Genomic DNA, 18,099 nt, shown 5'->3' on the forward strand with positions numbered 1-18,099 from the left:
CACTGATGGATAGTGAGCTGAATTGGGGATTTAATTCATAACTTCCACTTCTGCCACATTTTTGCCACATATTTCCACTACCAACTGGTTTTTGACCAGACCCATTCTCAAATGGCATAAACTGATTTAAAGGTATTGTGGACTTGCAACCACTGAAGCAGCAGTGCAGGGATGCTCTGCAGAGAAGTAGAGCTGCTCCCTCCAGGCTGCCCCGCTCCCCCGGGGCCATGCATCCCACCTGCCTCCCTGGGCCACCCTGCCACGTGCTGAGCCCCGAGCTGACAAGGAAAGAAAATCCCCAAGCACAGTAATGGGAGACTGCAACCTCCGTTGGGGAAATGCCACACGGGATCCTGCAGCTTCCGGCTGTGTGCATCGCTGTGCGTGTAGCTCCAGCAAGGGCAACAGCCTCGCGATGGAAACCACAGCGCCCACAACAGCGTGTTCATTATTCAATATTGAGAAGAGGTAATCACAGCTTGCTTAATAAAGCATAAAACCAAAACCACACACTATATTTTTAGCATAAATTGTTCTGACATTTGAATACAGTGAGAAAAATAGGTGCAGCTTTGTAGTGTTTGTTTTTTCTGTTTTTAATTTTCCTTTCTGGATGTGTATTCTTAAAATACTTTGATTTGTAAAAATTTCTTTGCTTTCATTATGTAGACCCTGCTCAGATTTTTTTAAACTGTTCTGTTAATGATACAAATGAACAAAGGTTACCAAACTAGCGGGAGCCCAGAGCCCAGCAGGCCTTGTATCTCAGTCAGGCATGTCTTTGTTTCCTCTTTAAGAATTTGCAAACTGAATCTCCTTCATGCACATAGCAAATGGAAGGAGGTAAAATAATTTTTTTCATGTAAACCACAGAGGACCTTCTCTTGAAATTATCTGAACAAACAAACGAGTTTTACTGTTGCATTAGAATACTAAATTAAAAGTCTGTATAAAACTCCATTCCACAGAACATGACCTAATTTTAAGTATTTATTATGGATTTGAGATAAATTGCTAAAAGATCCAGATTGGTATTTTACGTGAACAGTCGTGACGTAAATTGAGCTGAAGGAAAGAATAAATTACACCCTGTAATTAGCATATTAAATTTGATAGTGTTAAAGATCTGTTGCAGTGGTTTGCAGACAGGAAAAAATGATTTCACATGCAGTCTGCTAAGAGTTACTGCTTTGGCACAGCTAGTGCTTGCAGCATGCTGGGGTCTGCCACTTAATATCTGATGCACTGTACATATAACTGTATATACATATATATATATATATTATGTAGGTTGCTTTGAAAACAATGCCTCCTATGAATTTCCATGGAAACTACAGCAGATACAAGATTACAAAAAGCACAAAAACACTGTTTGTTAGTTACAAAACACTGTTTTTCAACACAGTCACATCCAGCATTGATTAGCAAGGCCTGTGTGTCTTGCTCATACAAATCTGTACCAGAGGAGGTGACTACTGTTGCTGTTACCACTTCTGAGATATAGCAGTCACCACCTCCCTGTGCTCACATCCACTGTCTGTTCTCCATCAACATTCAGCCAGCATCAATAAATGGGTGCCATTTTTTCTACATGGGGAAATTCAATTCCCCCCCCTTTGCTTCAAATGCACTTCCGTGTCACAAGCCATTCTCTCAGACTGCCCCCTGCTGCCATCTGTCACACGGCAACAACATGTAAGGGATATCTGCAGGAAGTTTCAGCTTCTCTGCCATCCCACCAATCTCCACCTCTGCCACTGTGAGCAAACATCATAAAGTAGGAAACAGTACTTTGAGAGCAGCCCTCACACTCACACAAAGGAGACATACATATACATGTGTATATACACACACATTGTATATATGATTCCGGGGATGTGAGGAAGATGTGCTGCACTGGCTACCATTTGCTGATTGCCTCTGCCTGACGGCTCAGAGCAGAGCTATTTTTTAACCAAAGAGCTGTCTGCAAGTGACCTTCCATGAGCCCCAGGAACCTCCTCTGTCTTGAATCAACACAGAAAGCTCAGTAGAGATCATGAGTCAGGATACAAATTCAGTCTGGAACCTTAAACATGCCTCCTGAATGATAAAAGTGGGGCAATGTTCATAATGAAATGCAAGACCAGACAACACTTAATGAAAAGTTAAAATTCTACGAAACGCTGTTCTAGGAAATGTGTGTCAGCTGTAGCTCACACCGTGTCAGATTTGTCAGTGCACAGTAGTATTTTAAATTGGGTAATGATCATGATCACATATTTGGTGAGCAAAGGAATGAGACATCTGAATAATAGGCAATTGAACCCTAAGTGACCTAATCTCAGAATGTCTTATCACAAACCACCACTTCTACACAGTTTAACTTCCCTGTCTAGAGTAAATGTCTAGTGGAATTAGTGCTATCATAACTTTTCCAGTTACCTTCTAGAAAGGAGATGCTGTACTGCACACTTAAGTGTATTAACACACAAAATGATAGCTGTTCTAAAATTATATTAGGATCATTTTCACAGATTACAAAGCATATCTAGCTTACTAAATAGCATGTGATTTGTTCTGAGCTATGGAAAGGAAAAATATAGGTCACTTCTGGATACATGCTACTCAAACTAAAATATCAAATAATTTGTATTTTTGAAAGTACATAAAATCCTACCACCTGCTGTTTTACCAGCTGTAAATAAATTCCCCTATTGATAAAATACATGTTCAAGGCTGAAGACTGCAGTTCAAGAAAAATATTGTCTGAATTGTCTCAGAATTTTCATGAAAGATCTCTTCTAAATCACTTTATTAACAACAATAAAAATAATCCGTATCACCTTGTTTGATAATACTTGACTGTCATTTTACTATGGCTGTTAAACTGCAGTAGTAAAATTTAGCTTATGTACACAAAACACAATGATATTTCATAAAAGTATGAACTGCATTAATTTAACTATGGTAATACTATGCAAATATGTAAAATACGTTAAAAATTATCTGAAACACTTCAATTCTTTTCTCTGCATAACTTTCCTCCCCCTGGTGCTCTCTTCCATTATAATTATCTGAAGCAAATTGAGTCACAATTCTTTCTTGCATCCGAAGTGTATAATTTGGAACTTGTCACAGCGCTTTTTAGCACTTCATACACCTTCCTACCATCTTGTAATAGATACACTAATTAGGAGTAAATATTTTAACCTTATTTAAAAATGTAACTTTTGCATTATATTCTAACCCCCAGAGGAAGCTTTAGTGTTTCCACTGCCACTTACATTTATAATGTAATCAAGAATTATTAAGGTACAAGAGGATAGAATTAAAGGTAACGGGAGGACGGTTGGACTAGATGATCTTGTAGATTCTTTCCAACCTTGAGATTCTATGATGCTGTGATATTGCACTATCAGTCGCTTTAAGCTCTCTGCTATTCACTTGGAACAATCTTCAGATGAAAACACTGGAACAGCCACTAGCCCATGACGTGTAGTTTCACAAAAACATTGAAGAAGAAAACTTCTTTTAAGTAAAGGTTTCTCTCAGAAGAGAAGTCTCATTTCAGTTGGGAAGAGACGCATGGTTATCTACACTGAGTTATTTCTGTGGAGGCAATAAGCCTTCTTTTTCAGAACCAGGAGAGACTGAACCTTACCCGTGCTTAAAATAGCACTTTGGTTTATCTCAGAGAGCTGATGCTTTTACTTCTTTTCTTCGAACTTCAGCAGCATGCCTCTGGGCAGTTCGTGTCTGCTCTTTGCCGTACTTTAATTCGCATTTTCTGTTCAACTCCATCTTCACGAGGGGTTTGGATCTAAACTCCCATCAGGTGAATTTGCATTTAAAAAAACTTCTCCACTTTAAAAAGCGTTTAATATTTTCTCATATTTTTGACCAAAATAGTCTTATAACCACAGTGATGTAAAACTGTGACTGTACTACACCACCCATATATCATTTCTCTGTCAAGCTGACATCTATGCATATTTAATAGCTTCAATGTCATATCTCAGAAAATATACCAACAAGGAAATAGAGCTGTGGCAGCATTTCTGTTCCAATATGCACAAAAGCAAGAGACCCAGGAGGATGGAAGAAAGTTGGTTTATTTTGTGGTTTTGCACATCACAAGATAAATAGTTTCCAATTACTTTACTTCACTATTAAGGAAGACCTAACTGCATATGGCTTCAATTAAAACCCATATGTAAGCCAGACCTCTGTGATGGCTTGACCTCTTCCATATGTGCTATGCAGAATATGCTGACTGTGGATGCAGTGATAAATAAACAAGATCAAAAGATGACCCAGTAGATATTCCCTCCAAAGCATATTAGTCTGTGATCCGCTAACTTTTAAGCTGATCATCAACTCTTGCCTGCTTTTGTGGTTACGAAGTTTCCATGTCACTACCAAAACATTAAATCTTTTTCTACGGATATCTAAACTACATCCTAATTATTTATTAAATTTTCTCTTGCAGATCCAGGGAACTCCACTGGCTTTATTTCATGGGCAGAATATCTCAAGCTCCTACCATCTCTTTACACTACTGCCTAATCTTTGTATTTTCTCTGCCCCTCTCAACAAAACCCAATGAAGCCACAGATGTGGAGCACACTGTTCAATAATCACAAACTTCAGTACTTCACTTTTAGGTTATTCATAAAAATATGTGTACATTTGCAGAACTTTTTTTTTTTTTCAGTTAAGGAGGAAAAGCTAATCTCTTCTTGCAATGGCTCATTGTTCTCCCTTTATGCTCAAAAAAATTATCCTGGACCCCCTGAACTTAATGTACTTTCCTTCTACTATTTAATGTAATTACCTGGGTCTGAATTAGCTGGATGAAGTCAATGTACTGCAAATCCTAGCTTTAACGTTTTGACCACCAGCATAAGTTACTGCAATACACGAAAACTAGTACTTTCAATAATATAAGTTTAAGGTAGCAATTTCAACAGGCTAATAGATTTCTTTATTAAAATGTTCAATGAAATAGTACACAATTAATGTTACGCAGTAATTCACAAAATACATGCAGGTTTCTAACAGAAAGCATGAAGGTCCTCTATGCTAAAAGTCTTGATTTTAGAGCAACTGTATATTTCTCTCAATACAACCTATTAAAAAGTATCATTTCTGTGTTTGCAATGAAGATTAGAAGAGAAGTGATGCTGTCATGAAGCCCTACAGAGCTTATAACTTTACTGGGTTTAACTCTGGCACATAAGGATGCTGTTTCAGGGGATTTTCATGTCATCACAACATGCTTAACAAGATCTGCACTTTTATACTTCACAAAATGAAGCATGAACTTTTGAAAATCTTGCAGTGGGTACAGAACCATTTCTAGTGACTTTTATTGTAACAATGACTTGAAGTCATCAGTAAGCATTATTTAATATCTGTATATCTGTAAAGGTCTAATAAGTATGTATAACATAGAAGCCAACAGAGCATGAAACTCAAACAGCCCTTCTTTGCCACTGCAGGTTTTCCCCCCTCTCATATGTGAGGAAATCAAACAAGAAAGATAAAGACTATCTGAAGCCACTGACATGAGCCTCATGTTTACAAGTCAGTGCACATATGGATATCTGAGCTCAGTAAATTAACATGGATATGCATCAACAAACAATAATTGTGTTTTACAACAGCCCATAAAGAGCAGAAGAATGATGGACTCCCACTGTCAAAGCTTCACTACATTCAACTACAGAAAAGTTTTCATTAGTCCAAAATTTATTGCACCCACCAAAAAAAAACAAAGCCTAAACACAGCCCACAGCCAAATCTCAAAACAAGGTATCTGGCTGATATAATAGTTACATATTTGGTCCGTGTTCCTGGACTGTCCAGAGTCAGCAGTATCTCCACAGCTCCAAAAAATCCAGAGGACTCACCTCAGCAAACTTCACCAAGACACTGTTGGCTAAGCTAAGGTGCTTTTCAGAAAAGTTTAGCAGTACTTACTTTTGCAATTTATACATGCTGTCTATAAAACTCAAAAAATGCCTAATCAATGCCCCCACATACACAAATGAAAGAAACAGCTGCTTGGTATTAAATACCACATAATAATGTTGTGAAAAATACATTTACCGAAGATATTATATTCTGCAATCTATGGCATTCTATATAAAAACAGGAACTCATAAAAATTAGGGGCTGTGATGGCTGATCAGTTTTGTGCATGTGGTTTTGTATGACAGGATTGTTGTTCATATCATAATACAATAACCGCCATCATGAAAGCCAGAGTGATCTGAAAAGGATAGCCTGACTCAGACAAACTCCCACACTTCAACCTGAATTAAGAGTTTCATCCCTTCAAGCTGGTCAAGCCTTGGCTCCTATTTACTCAGTCTCTACTTGCAAAAAAAAAAAGCCCACTTTCCTCAAAGCTCTGTGAAAATGTAAATGCACTCTTAGTCCTCCACAAACATCATGCAGAAATGGAAAAAGTGTAAAAATCTATTTTGAACTAATATTTGCAGTAGCAGTGTTGATAATCTCTTACAAGATATTTATTTATTTACTTATTTATTGTGGAATGCTTTAATCATATACACTCTAATGACATTGTTAAAAGTACTGTAGAAATTCAGCAACGTGTTTTATCATGAAATGAGAAATGGCAAAGGACAAACTGTTCATTGCAGGGGAGTTGGATTAGATGACCTAATGAGGTTCAATAAGGCCAATTGTAGGGTGCTGCTCTTGGGTTGGGGAAATCCCAGGTATTAATACGAACTGGGAAAGATCTCCTTGAGAGCAGACCTGCAGAGAAGGACTGGGGGGTCGTGGTAGACAAGAAGCTGGACATGAGCCAGCAGTGTGCACTTGCAGCCTGGAAGGCCAACTATGTTCTGGGCTGCATTAAAAAGGGGAGGCCAGCAGGGAGAGGGAGGTGATTGTCCCTGTCTACTCGGCTCTTGTGAGGCCACATCTGCAATACTGCATCCAGGCCTGGGGCAGGAAGGACATGGAGCTCTTGGACACTGAAAATCATACTTAAAACTTAATTAGTTTTCTTCAGTGTCCTGATCCTAGTAGATTTTTAGAAAAACAATATTTGGTAATACACTTGAAGATTGGAAAAGAAATTACCGTAGAATCCATGAAATTGTCCAAACTGCTTGACTTAAAAGTCTAAAGAATGAAGCAACTAACTAGACTAAGCAAAAGATGATGCATCCTTTCTGCTGTGTGGAATAGTCAGCCAACACATGCAGTAGTATTAATTCAGTAGGTTGGCACAGCATAAGGGATACCACTGGGCTGCCGAAAGATGAACTTCTTTTCCAACTGAGATGCATGTGTATGTATAGACAAAATTAATGCATGTGTCAGTATCGTCTAAGGACACTAAGGAGAGAGAACACCTCTTCATTTTTCTCTGCAGAATATCTCAAAAATAAGACAATTTATTTCCATCTATTTAAGCATCAACATATAAAATGAATAATTCACTCTGGAATAATTATATTAATCTTTGAACAGGGGAAGTGGAGGTTGAGGAAATAAGCATCTGACACATCCAATGACTTGTTAAAAATGCAACTTGATTACACATCAGGCAAAATAATGAAAAATTCTTCCCAGAGTACTTCCAATACTGACAAAGCAAAAAAGAATCAGCAGAAAAGATGAAAAGCATCTAAATAGAGGATCACTACAGCTACAGCCACTGGAAAGTAGTATTACTTTAAGGAAAACTTGAGTGATTTTAGTACTGAAGAAACAACTTCATTGGTAGATACAGAGACAGCTGTGAAAGATTGGCTGTGTCGTTTCAGCATGGTGCACCTCCCAGTGAATGCCTGCAAACTGCTTTCAGCCTGGCCAAACTAAAATACCATAATTGTTGTAATTTTATCAGTGATGGGCCTGGTCATTTGTTCGGGAAAAAAAACCAGCAATCGTATTTGGTAGCTATGCCCCATACATGCATAGCTTAAACAATATTGTAAATATACTAGCAAATTAAACTTGTGCCATATGTTACAGACATGTTGATGCACAGGTGAGTAATTTGCCTTCTAGCAGGAAAACTGCTGTTCTTGGACTGCTAGCCTTTGCAGTAAATGCAGGGAGAATTTTTGTAATCTTTATTTCTCCTTAAAAGATATCACAGCACATACTTTCACTAGCTGAATGCCTATGAACTAATTGTACTTTCAGTTACTTTAGATGCAATCTATGTTTGAACATGCTTTTTGTCCTTTCCCATTCATTTTCCTTCCAGACATCAAAGTCCTAGTAGTATATTTATGTTTTAATTGTGGGGACCTTTACTACATACCAACTTCAATTGTCCTAATGAAATTAAATTTAAATGCATAGATTTGAAAAACAAGCCACGTTGACCCCAAAATCACTTCTTTCTCCCCAGTATATTTTACCATCTCTCAAATAATTATTTTCCCCAGGCCCTGCTACTACTTCAGTCAATCAATGCCTTCGTGCAATTAGTCCTTCAATACATTTCCTGATTAGCATTTCAACTTTAATAAAATTACAATACAAAGCCTAAATGGCCTGAGTGTTTTCATCCATAGATGTTATTTAGGTCACTTCAAATAAATAACTGCAAAGCAGTTTCTGACCACAGTGGCAATAAAGGATTTTGATGCTTAAGATACATTTTTTTCACCACAGCTATCATTTCCAATTATCTTCATAATTAAAACAGTACTCAAAAAAAAAAAAAAATCTTTCTAGAATGGTCAAAGAATTGAAACTGAAAGTATGGCTCACCTATGACTTTTACTTTCATAGCACATAAATTCAGCCCCGAGCAACCCCAAGAAAGTGTCAGCTCTTTCTCCCCTATAGTGAAAGCTACCCTCACCTTCTGCCCCTCAGTTCTACCTTTTCAAAAATCAGATTATTCTTGCATTTTAAAAATGTTATTTTTAAGATAAAAACATATATTTCTGTTATGCTTGGGTGTAACAAATACTTCCAGTATTCTCTTTTTAGATTTCTCATATCACCTTCTTTCATACTGCATATCATTTTTCAACAGAGAATCTTTTCTACAGAGGACTCTCACAATTCATGCCTAATTAGATAATGCTCTGAACTGAGCTTTCCAAAGAAAAAACATTAACTGAGATTGTATATATTAGTAACATCTTTAATGATTTTATTCAGAAATAATATTGTGGTTCGAATCAATTAATCGAGATACAATATTAGATCATAATTCTATTCATTTGTGAAAAGTGGTACAAAATCATACGAAGGGCAAACGTATAGCAGATTCCTCAACAAAGCCTTCCCTGCCTTCAATGGCTTGCATTTGAGTCTAATTAATAGCTTGTTCAGGACAGGGAAGAAAAACACAGAACTGTATCCTATTTTTAGTTTGCTTTTGCTCTTAGAAACCTGGGCATTTAGTTACGTATGTGCTGTGTGTTGCTTCAGATCACAGACAGAAGCAGGGGCACTGCTCTTTGATGCATAACCCCCAACAAACATTGCCCACCCCTGCCAAAAGGCAGCGTGGGCTGATGGCCAGAGCCTAAGGGAGTGCATATGGGAAATAGGGCTTTGCAACCTGCACTTTTGGTGTGTTCCAAGAGCCTGAGAGGAGACAGTCAAATTTCCCCTGGTTTCCTGAAGCAATAATGTAACTGTTCTGCAGCTGAAATCATGGCCAATGTGCAGCTGAACTTCTGATGCATCGCTGAGCCTAAGCTTACCTGAGAGATTTCTACAGCACATTGGAAACACTTCTGCTTAAAGTCTTATATAACCCATCTTGCTACAATGGAGTGGAACATCCCATCCCACTAATGCTGCCTGTAAGAAATAGGTCACACAACTTGGACACTGCCAATTGCCAAATAGAAATCAATTTAGAATGTCATGTACAAAAAAAAATCAATGCTCATTGACGTGGCGCAGCAAGCGGATGATACGCAGAGCACAAAGCAGGACTGATGGGCACTGATGCGAACAGGGGCGCAGCTATCTGCGCTTGGGAGCGCGCAGTGCGGAGCACGGTGGATGCTCTGCTGGAAGCACAGGGTGTCTGAGTGCCGTGGGCAGAGGGAGCGAGCCCTGCTCTTGCCACCTCCTGAACATGGCGTGCTGGGCAGGGCTGCCTCAAGCGATGTTTCCTCTGCATTTTCTTCATAACAAGTTTTGAAAAAATATTTTTTAATGCGTCCATATGTATGAATCCAAACATATGCTTACTTGGTACTTTATATATTCTGACAATATGTAAAAGCACACACCCAGTTCATTAGTGTATTAACATCTCAGTGGTTGGGGTTGCACCAGGCTGCATTCCATTTACTTATGATAGAACTCAGAAAATTAGGAGTCTTTAAGACATTCTGATTCAAAGAGTTTCTTGTATGAAGTTATTCTAGTTCCTGTTTAGTGACATGGGTAAGATACAGATCCCTCTTTTTTATGTTTAGTTTTACCCCATTTTTTTTCTTAAGACTGGCTGGCCTACTAAATATCCATTACAGCGCCTATCTCCAATCCACAATTCTCACTGTTCACCTAAACAAGCAATAACAGATTAATGTTTCAAAACTTCGGGCACTACAGTAATATTTTAGAAGAGTATTTCAGTGTTAATAAAGGCAGCATCAGATCTCCTACCATTCAACCACTGCCATTATTTAAAATAATTTTTCAATTATGGTTTTCAGTTAAATAGACTTAAATTATTATAGGTTAAGAATAGATATATTACTTAATCTTGTAAAAGTTTTAATTGTGATCCTTGCTTAGTAGGAAGCTGCAAAGGCTAAAGAATGTGTTGTACATAGCAGCAAGGCAGAAATGTCAGAAGCAAGAGAATACCCCCAAAAGCAGAGCCACAGGCAGCAAAGATTCATTCATCAGAAAACACATGGAATGGGTTGGAAGATAAAAATTTAGATGACAAACAAAATGTATTTTTAAAGTAGGAGTTTTAGAAAGAGTAAGGAGGGAAGGAAGGATAAGGGCTTAAAGGCAGGAGGCTGAATAACAGATACCAGGAGCTGGAAAATCCCAACCCTGCTTTAAAAGGAAAAATAACAGCGTCATGGGAAAGCACAGTAGGATGAGAGCTGCACTGCTGACCTGCAGTGGGGCCAGCATTTAGGAGGTAAGATTCTTTTATTAAAAAAAAAGAAAAAAAGAAAAGAGAGATTGAGAAAAAAAAGAAAAAGAAAAGAAAGCAGTGAGGGTCCTCCTAATAGGCACTCTTGACTGAAGTTTTCTTTTTCCAGAAGAAATTTCCTGGGTCTTTTATGTCTTACTGGTATCAGGCAACAGCACTGTATTGTTCTTTAAATAAAATAACACTAGGGGATATTTAGGTTCCTTTTATGTGAAGGCAATTATTTAGCTGAAAAACATCTGAGTTTAATTCTAAAATGATTCAGAATCCATAAAATTTAGCAGGTTATGCATTGCACACCAATTTACAGGTATGCCTGCATCAAGCTCAGAAGTGTGTTTCTACTTTTAACATAGTTTTATTTATTATTTTCACGTATTTTGACATAGAAATTGCTTAATTTGTAGAAGAAGATGTCAAGTTATATGAAGTATATTTTGTAATTAAGAGCACTTGCAATAAGCATGTGCACAATAAAAGGTACTTCATACTGTTTTTTTCTTCTAGAACATCAAGTGCATTTTGATGCAATTGTTTTCTCTTTTATTCCTTAGTGCAAGTTGCCTTGTTGGAGGCAATTTATGTTATCAAAATTCCACAAGATAAGTGACGTGATGAAAAAGTAGAACTCACGATAAAGAGGTAAAATTCTGGAACTGTCCCTTACGATTTACATTTAGATTTTTAGATATATTTTCTACATTCTTTCACCTGTCTTCTTGAACAAAGCAAGCACATTTTTCTTTAGAATTAAGTTAATACAATCCATTTTATTTTCTGTCAGGAATAATATAAAAGAAAAAAACAGTTTCTGATATAAAATATTTTGTTCAGAGGCTAAGAGAAATAATAACCTGTTAAATGAAAAAAAAAGAGGTTTATTCAAAATTTGGATGCTTGCAGGTTGCTAAGGAAGCTTTAAATCAACATAGATGCCTGTTCTTTGGATATAGTCAATTTTATTATCCTGATCTTGTCTTAAATCTCATTTTAAACAATCTTCCAGTTTAATAAACATTACCTTCTTGTTCCTGAGTACAATCTTTTTGAACGTTGGCATGGTTAAAACATTCAAGTGTACTTGGTTCAGTGCAGTGTGGCAAATGTCTGTGGAATGCAGGGGCATATGGTGTATAATTACAGAACCATATGGATGCCAGTAGTAATAGTCAACAGCATTTGAATACAGGACCTAATAAGTTGGAGGAAGAGCAATAATAGACCATCATACACAATCATAAAATCATAGAATCATATGGATACATATAGTTTCTTTATAGCTGAAAGAAGCCTGTCCTTTAATCTGGCAAAGCCAGTGTTTCTGTACAAGCACACAGCGAGAGAATGTAGTCTGCACCATTTTAATTTTGGATTGGAAATTTCTAAACCCACATAACTAAGATGAGCGATGCAGAAAATTACTTACCAATGCACAAAGCAGATCAACTGCTTCCAGTATCAGTTCTTGGTGGCCAATGCGAGTAACTCCCAGTTCCTCAAGCTCTTGGTGAGTGATGTGTAGCAGCTGTTCACCATTGATCTTTTCTCTTTCAAAATTTTTTATGTATTGTTGGAGGCAATCATCAAGGCCTTTTAAAACAAAAAAGCCAACAATGCACATTCAGAAACAAACAATAATTCTACAATGGACAAGTACAGAAATTTCTGTAGAATACAATTACAAATCCTTCCTTAGATCTATAAAGGAAAATAAAAATAAACACAGCTTAACTTACGTAGTAGCACACTTCATAGCACTAAAAACCAAAATTTGTACTGCTGACACTATTTTCAAAACCCTGAAGCATTTTAGCACGAATTTAAAGCCTTCATGTTACTTATTAGGGAGATAAGGGGAAGGATAAAGAAGCACACAGTGACATTGTGGAAAACTTTTTTCTTATGATGTTGTGGAGCCCTAAGTATATGTTTAGCTTATGACTAGGAGTAGATACTTCTTGGGATGCTTCTTGTATGACTCTTCATATGGTGCAGTTATCTCTGTAATAAGGAAGAGTTCTTTAAGCTTAGTAATCCATTGTTAAATGACCCAGTTTGTGTGGTTTTTTTTCAAGTCTAACTGTCCAACTTTCTGAACCACATAACATATATGTGTTATTTTTACAGCCGGCATCAGATGCAGTTATGCAATTTCTGCCCATGCACACAGTATTACTCCATTTCATGCTGAAACTTGATATAGTAAGAATAACAGATTTGGTAGTTGTCAAGCTGCTCTCTGAGACCAGAAAAGGGACCAATAAACAACCTGAGTCCAAAAATCTTCCATTCCTCCAAATCTATTTCAGAGCCACACAAGTTAGAACAACGTGACCTTCTACTATTGAAAGTTATACCAGATTATGTAGAATTCCCTCAAGGATTCTATTTAGAAGTGTACATATCCATTTTCATTTTCCATCTCCAAGGAAATAAACAGGAGGCATTACTTTCAGAGCAGCCCTCGTACTATATTCACTGGAAACTTGCTATTCTCCTAGAAAATCTTTGGAGACTTATGAATCAGATGTAATTAGAATTTTTGGAGACAGGTGGGTTTGGTAGGTGGGGTTTAATCTCTAGTATTTGTTCTCCAGTGAATTGGGTAAACTCAAAATCCACAAGACGTATGGATATCCAGGAACAAGTGCAGAGTTTTTACATAAAAAGTGCATTCATTCAGTATATTTTTTGTCAACTGTTTCGTGCTAAGAAATACAAGTGCTCAAATAGTAACAGAATGCAAATGCAATCAATCTGTGTTAAGAAATCACAAAATATCAACAGAATGGGAAGTAACAGACAGATTAAGCTATTCTCCACAAGGAGGAAAATCGTGTACAATGACACCTGTGAAGAGCAGAGAGAAGACTGCTAAGACATCTCCCTTTCTATTGCTTAATATTGGAAACATTGGAATAACGTTGAAAATAATAGGGTTCCAGTTAATTGTATCTATTATTAAAAGTAAAGCTGCCTGAGATTTTCCTAGTACTGCTGAGATTACCAAAATGTAAACAAGTAATTAAGTCTGTATCTCAGGTTCCCATCTACAAAAATATCAGTTTTAGCTATGGGACCATCTTTGTGGAGACAGGGTATCTTGGGTAACAACCATAAAGAAACTCCCTGGAAAATCATGATGAAACTGGCTACACGTATTTAAGGACTGCTAGGTTCCACATGGGATCTTTGTCCAGTGGTCATGAGAAAGACCTACAACATTCAGCTCTCTTTTGAAAGGAAAAAGGAATGGATTTATCATAAGTCTATAAGCAGCAGTCTGTTTTGTTTGTAACAAATGCCCAAGCCTTTCCTCTGTTCTGGAAGCGTGTGCAAACAGGAGACCACTTCTCTGCATCTCTTCCTTGGTTTAAATGATTTAATGAATGGCTTTATGTAAGTAGGTTTCAGTATGGATTGGTTGAAAACTGGTCACTGCAAGTTGTGCATGCATTATTTAACACTGGAAATTCAAAGCCACTACACATTTCTAAATAATTCTCAGAAATATTGAGTAAACCCCATGGCAAGTGTTCACCAGAAGCAAACATATTTCTATGAACAAACTTGTCAGAAAAAGTCACTGAAAGGACTATCAAAAATAAAACTATTTTGAGCAAAAGTGAAACAAATTAATTTAGGATGTCAGTATCATGGTTACAAATGAGCATTTGTTGTAGTCAGAAAGATCTAAAAGATACCAGAAGAATGTGACACCCTATGAAAAGTGTATAGCCAGATGAATTAAATGTGCCTTTATGCCAGAGACAATATATGACAGAACAGCAAAATATGAAATTTGTGTTATGCATTCTGCTCTGTAATAGCTCCCCAGGGCATCTTTAGAAGGCGTTAACTTACTGGTGCAAACAGTATGCCAGTTGACAACAGAATACAGAAAGACATCATTAAAAATCCAGGCTGTCTCATAGCATGACAGCATCTAATAGAGACACACACACAAAGAAGTATCTGTCCATTGCTCTCTGTCTACCTAGGAACTAAGTATTGTATCCTATTACTCCTTTTCTTCTGATGTAAAAAGTAAACATGAGGTCTTACAAAGCAAGAGTTTAGCTGACAGTAGTTTCAGTCCTTATTCTCACACTTGTAATTATCTTGAGCAGGAAAATATCAAAGATGCAATTAGAAAGAGTATAAAATGAGATCACTTTGACTCACCAAAGCAAAACAGAATATTTACTTCCTCCAGCCACTTAGGCCTCATTAGTGCTCTTTCTGCAATTTTGTCAATATAATTTCTGTTTACAAATAAGACTTATATTAGTTGATGTTCATAGCTATGAAGCTGCTAGGGGGCATTAACCCTGTTCTGTACGTAGGCAAATAAAATTAAATCACTATTCCCAAGTTACACAGTATCAGTATCAGTGTTTGCAGGAAGCAGGGAAGCTTGCATATTCTTACATTTCTGGGGGTAGAGTTTATACATAACCAATATAGTGTTCATAATACAATAAAATAATTCAAGGAAAATAGTTTACGCATGCATGTTTTAATGTAAAGTTGAGATTTAACATCCATGAAATGTGCTACTTTGTCTCTTTGTGTTTTTAGGTAAAAGACAACTTATTCCATTCACATGGACTAGGAAACTTTATCTCCAGATCCAAAGAATAGATGAAAACCAAGATTTTTGCTATCTGCACTGCAAAACACAATCTTGAAAATAAGGCAAGGAAGAGAACCTTAATCAAGGCAACATAAAGAGAGAGAAGAGGGAAAAAGTCAGGAGAAAGGGCTGGAGAAAGAGAAGTCAGTTAGCTTTACAGGTTTTTTTCCTGATCTGCACAATTATTAAGAAAGGAATTGATAAAACAAAGCAAAGCAGTGTGTAATAAAAAAATTCTGCATTGACCTAGCTGAAATCAGATTTAGGTATTAACTCCAAGCCAATGTTACAAAAGAAATACTACATGTTATGGGCAACAAGGCCCATGAGATTAAAATGAATCTTTGCATTGATGTCACCAAATATCGAGTTTGTTTTACATGAAATCCATAAACACAGTTTGCGTGTTATGTAAAGATCTGTCCCCCTGGCACTAGGAATATTGAGGGAAAAATGTGTAAAAGAAAAGAACAAATTGTTGCCTTCTATATAAAAAGTCAAATTATGGAGACAGGGCAGCTCTCACAGGGGAGGAATGTGGTAAAAGTAACTCAGTCAAGTGTGATCACAAAAGAAACATAATTCTTAAGGTGTGTGATTTTTATTTTTTCACAAATGTCTTCATACATTACATTTGTTCTCCTTTTCTTTTCCATATATATTAGTGAATCTTTGCAACATACTGTAAGTTATGCTGTTTTTTTAAAATCTATCCTAACAATCCTTAACCAAATGATGGCTTTCTTCAAAATACGTCATTATTCCCAGAGAAAAATACAAGGCAGCTGGCTGGCACAACAAAACCCTGTCTGTGAAATGGAGGGGTTACAGGGAAGACAGACAGCAAAGTTCCTTTCCAGTTCAGCTTGTCAGTACAGAACTGCTCTCTTGAGTTGAGTCTTCTGACAGCAGAGGGTACACAACACAATACTCTCTAGTATGAAAACACTAGGTTGCTCATTCTGGTTTTAGGTCCTTGAATGAAAGAGAAGGAAAACAGCTCAGTGACTGGTTTAGCACTGATGCAAGGAGGTTAGGTAGAGCAATTACGGTTAATTTTGCCAAGAAATTAGGAACAGTTTGAATAAGGATCTGAGAGAATATATAAAAGCATATAGCAGAAATCTGAAATCACATTTGCAGAGATGTTTCTATACAACAGCAGCTGTGAAGTACAGATGTTAATGGTTGTGGAATGAGGATATAAAGGACAAAACCTGGAAGTCAATGGTGTGATTTCAGTTTTTTCAGAAGGATTACAGGCTGGTTTGGCTTCAATGTGGAAAGAGCAAATTAATATTCTTATGAATGTATCTCAATAGGCTAAAATAAAAACTAAACAGCAATCACATCTGACAGTCATGACAGAATAGTGACTTGTTGAAAAAAAAAAATAAAACAATCAGCAAATCCAAGCTATGTAAGCAGATTCCATGCAAAAATACTGACTGTTGTACTAGATATTAGGAGAAATCCATTAAAGCTTCTCCAGTCCAGGTAAACGCTGGTTTGGGAAGGCAGGCACCTTCTGAAGCATGGCCAGCCTGCAGCAGCACATCTCAAAGCAGCAACAGAGCTGGGAGCCACCAGGGCCACATCATAATTCAAAAGAAAACTGACTGTAGTGGAGCTGTCTCTGGGCGACAAGGGGAAGAGAAGGACAAACACTGCAAAGAAAGGAGCATAAAAGGCAGAAGACCAGAAACAGTGTCTGCTTTGAGAAAAAGCATAGAGAGAGACTGCTGAAGCAAGTTTAAAGCCATAGGGAGAAAAAAATCCACATCCTTTCATTCCAGCTGCTTATGCAAGTGACCTCGTGTGTTTCAAACAACCAGGACCTCACCAAAGATGCCCCACCTGGCTCCATTAAAGATTTCTCTTGCAAGGCAAAATTACTTGCAAGTCCAGAATATTAACTATTCACTGTTAGCAAGAAAGGAACGACTCATTTCTGTGCTGAAAGCTACCTGTTAATTACCCCTACCCCAGTTAATTACACGGGAAAGAATCATCAACCTCTGCTCCCATCACAAGCTTTAGTTTTACACACGCAGATCTGCCAGTGCCTACGTGCTTCTAACAGCTGAGCAACAGTAGTTACAGGAAGAAAAAAGGATTTTGGAATCAATTGGTATTTTCTACATAAAGCAAGTTTTAGCAGCTAACTAGACAGTTCTGGAAGGCAATGACTGGTTGGTGAATGGAGAATGTGGGTGGGGAACACAAGCATTTTGCTAAATGAAATTATATTGAATACATGCATCAATTCATGGGTTATTTTGATTTAAAACTCCTGTGATTTATTACATTGGCTTTGGCAGAGTGGATCTTCTCC

The 18,099-nt window shown here is 37.2% G+C and overlaps 1 protein-coding gene across 1 annotated transcript in view; it reads right to left on the reverse strand.

Moving 5' to 3' along the window:
* LOC122163674 (connector enhancer of kinase suppressor of ras 2-like) overlaps positions 1 to 18,099 on the reverse strand; it is a 174,578-nt gene that overhangs the window by 97,722 nt on the left and 58,757 nt on the right. Inside the window, 1 exon segment of the mRNA XM_042825066.1 lies at positions 12,555 to 12,718. Within this exon segment, the coding sequence (XP_042681000.1) occupies positions 12,555 to 12,718 (164 nt within the window).

Source organism: Centrocercus urophasianus, unplaced genomic scaffold, assembly GCF_019232065.1.
Source record: "Centrocercus urophasianus isolate 14NV4802_14NV808 unplaced genomic scaffold, USGS_Curo_1.0 seq_24, whole genome shotgun sequence".
NCBI lineage: Eukaryota > Metazoa > Chordata > Aves > Galliformes > Phasianidae > Centrocercus > Centrocercus urophasianus.